General features: G+C 47.6%; 1 protein-coding gene across 5 annotated transcripts in view; it reads right to left on the bottom strand.

Moving 5' to 3' along the window:
* NINL (ninein like) overlaps positions 1 to 1,927 on the bottom strand; it is a 90,995-nt gene that overhangs the window by 45,043 nt on the left and 44,025 nt on the right. For all 5 annotated transcript variants that reach the window (XM_019516167.1, XM_019516170.1, XM_019516166.1 and 2 more), the window contains one exon: positions 1,580 to 1,755. In XM_019516167.1, the coding sequence (XP_019371712.1) occupies positions 1,580 to 1,755 (176 nt within the window). The remainder of the gene's footprint in view (positions 1 to 1,579; positions 1,756 to 1,927) is intronic.

The raw sequence follows: 1,927 nt of genomic DNA on the forward strand, positions 1-1,927 counted from the left end.
AGCCATCCCAAAATTTTGCCATAGCCCCAGCTCAATGCCCTGCCTCCACCCATACGCCAGGAAGAGCGCCACCCCCCAGCAACCAACTTAACAGCTGCATGCAGCTCTCCATACTGCCGGGCTGTGCTCCTTGCTGCCTGAGTGCTGCACTGTGGCTGAACACATACAGGGACATTTATCGTCCAAATTATCGGCTGCATTGGGTCAATTTCCAATGCAGCGAATTTTCTTTATATTGGTACCAATCCAATAATTGGACTGATGTATCGATACACCTTTAACTAAAGCACCTATGTTCACTTAGATTCCTCATTAGGTGGAAGAGAGTCTGACCCCTAACTGCCAGCAAATTCAACTGGGGTTTATGAAAATCATAACACTAAAACAAGGAATAAAAACCCTTATATATAATAAAAGGAAATGAAGACCAGAGCAACAAAAAGGCAAAAAACTGCCATCACAAAGGGGCAGCACAAGCTAAACAAAAGAACCAAGCCAAGGGCCTTGATGGTGCAGGCAGGGGAGGGAATGGGAGGGGCAGGGACCCAGTCATGCACAGAGCAGACTTTAGTGATGAAGCCATGGAAATGAAACTGCTCTGAATCAGGGTGCCACTCTGCCCTCTCAGCACTGGAGACATTAGCATTTGTTTTCTCTCCAAATAATTTTCTACCCAACTACAAGTCTGGTCTGTTGCTGTTTGCACAGTACTTTGACAGTGGCACACCACGTGAAATTTTTTTCCCCCCTAGTGCTCTGCTTACATTTTCTCTAAATATAGTTAGTTGGTTTGGCTTCTCGGCTCTTCTCTGGAGGTAGCATAAGCAGCGCCAACCTGTGCTTTCAGCCTCAGGTGGAGAGAAACCAATTTAGTCTGGCAGGATCCCACTGAGATGCAAAAACCATTGCAGCATGAACGAGTCCATGCCCCAAAGAGCTTACAATCTAAAAGGACAAAGACTGGCAAGAAGTCGCAGGGGAAATAGACACGGGGAGTAGAAGTCATGTAAAATTTACCTGAGCCAGAAGCAGAGCCCAGGTCTCCAGAACCCCACTCTAGTGCTTGTTACCTTCAACAGGCCTTGGCTCAGGCACACTGATAGAGCCAGGAATGACCCCTAACTTCTGCTCATAAAAACTTCCACTCAGAAATGCTGCATGCCTCAGGTTAATATTCTGACATCCAACTTAATTGCCTTCTTTTGGATAAGCTGCGTTACAGGAAAAACATCTTCTAGTCTGAGGCAACTAACAGTCTGGGTATTTGTTATGCTGGAAGCTGTTTGGGGCAAGCACAACCCCTCCTTTCCACTCCAGTGGGGTCTGCTCTGGTGACCAAGTGGCACCTGCATGAACTCTTTGCCTAGAAGCAGCTTCCAACATTCCAGCACTCAGCACTAGCAATTCTTGCTAACCCAAAGCAGATCAAACTCCTCAAAGACCTCCATCAGCAGCCCCTGCTGAATTGGTCAGACCCTGAATGGGGCCTTTTGTTAAAGCATGGATTTCAGTAAAGCAAGGAGGTTCAGCAGAGTCTGAGCAGCTAATTGAGAATAGCCAGGGAATGAGTCACCCCTACCTCCACACTCTCCAGAGATGCAGAGCGTCTCAGCTGACTTTTCCCATTGGCTTTGACTTGTGGCTCCTGTAAATACTTGGTGGTTTCCATCTCGGTGTCCTGGAGCTCTGGCCTCGTCCGACGGCCATACCACTTGGCTCCATTCACGTACTTAGGCTTGATTTCATCTGGGATAGCTAGGAGGGGAAAAATAAATCCAAGTCTGGGACAGGCAAATGTCTAGACAAAGCCCCTTTAAAATTCCATTTCCTCTTCGTTAATGAGATCTTGAAGCTCAGACTAAAGGAAACACCACCAGCGCGAAATATGCGGGGGGGGGGGGGGGAAAGAGGGGCCCCCCCTTTTTTT

The sequence above is a fragment of the Gavialis gangeticus genome, unplaced genomic scaffold, assembly GCF_001723915.1.
Source record: "Gavialis gangeticus isolate Ggan-Ray unplaced genomic scaffold, GavGan_comp1, whole genome shotgun sequence".
Lineage (NCBI taxonomy): Eukaryota > Metazoa > Chordata > Crocodylia > Gavialidae > Gavialis > Gavialis gangeticus.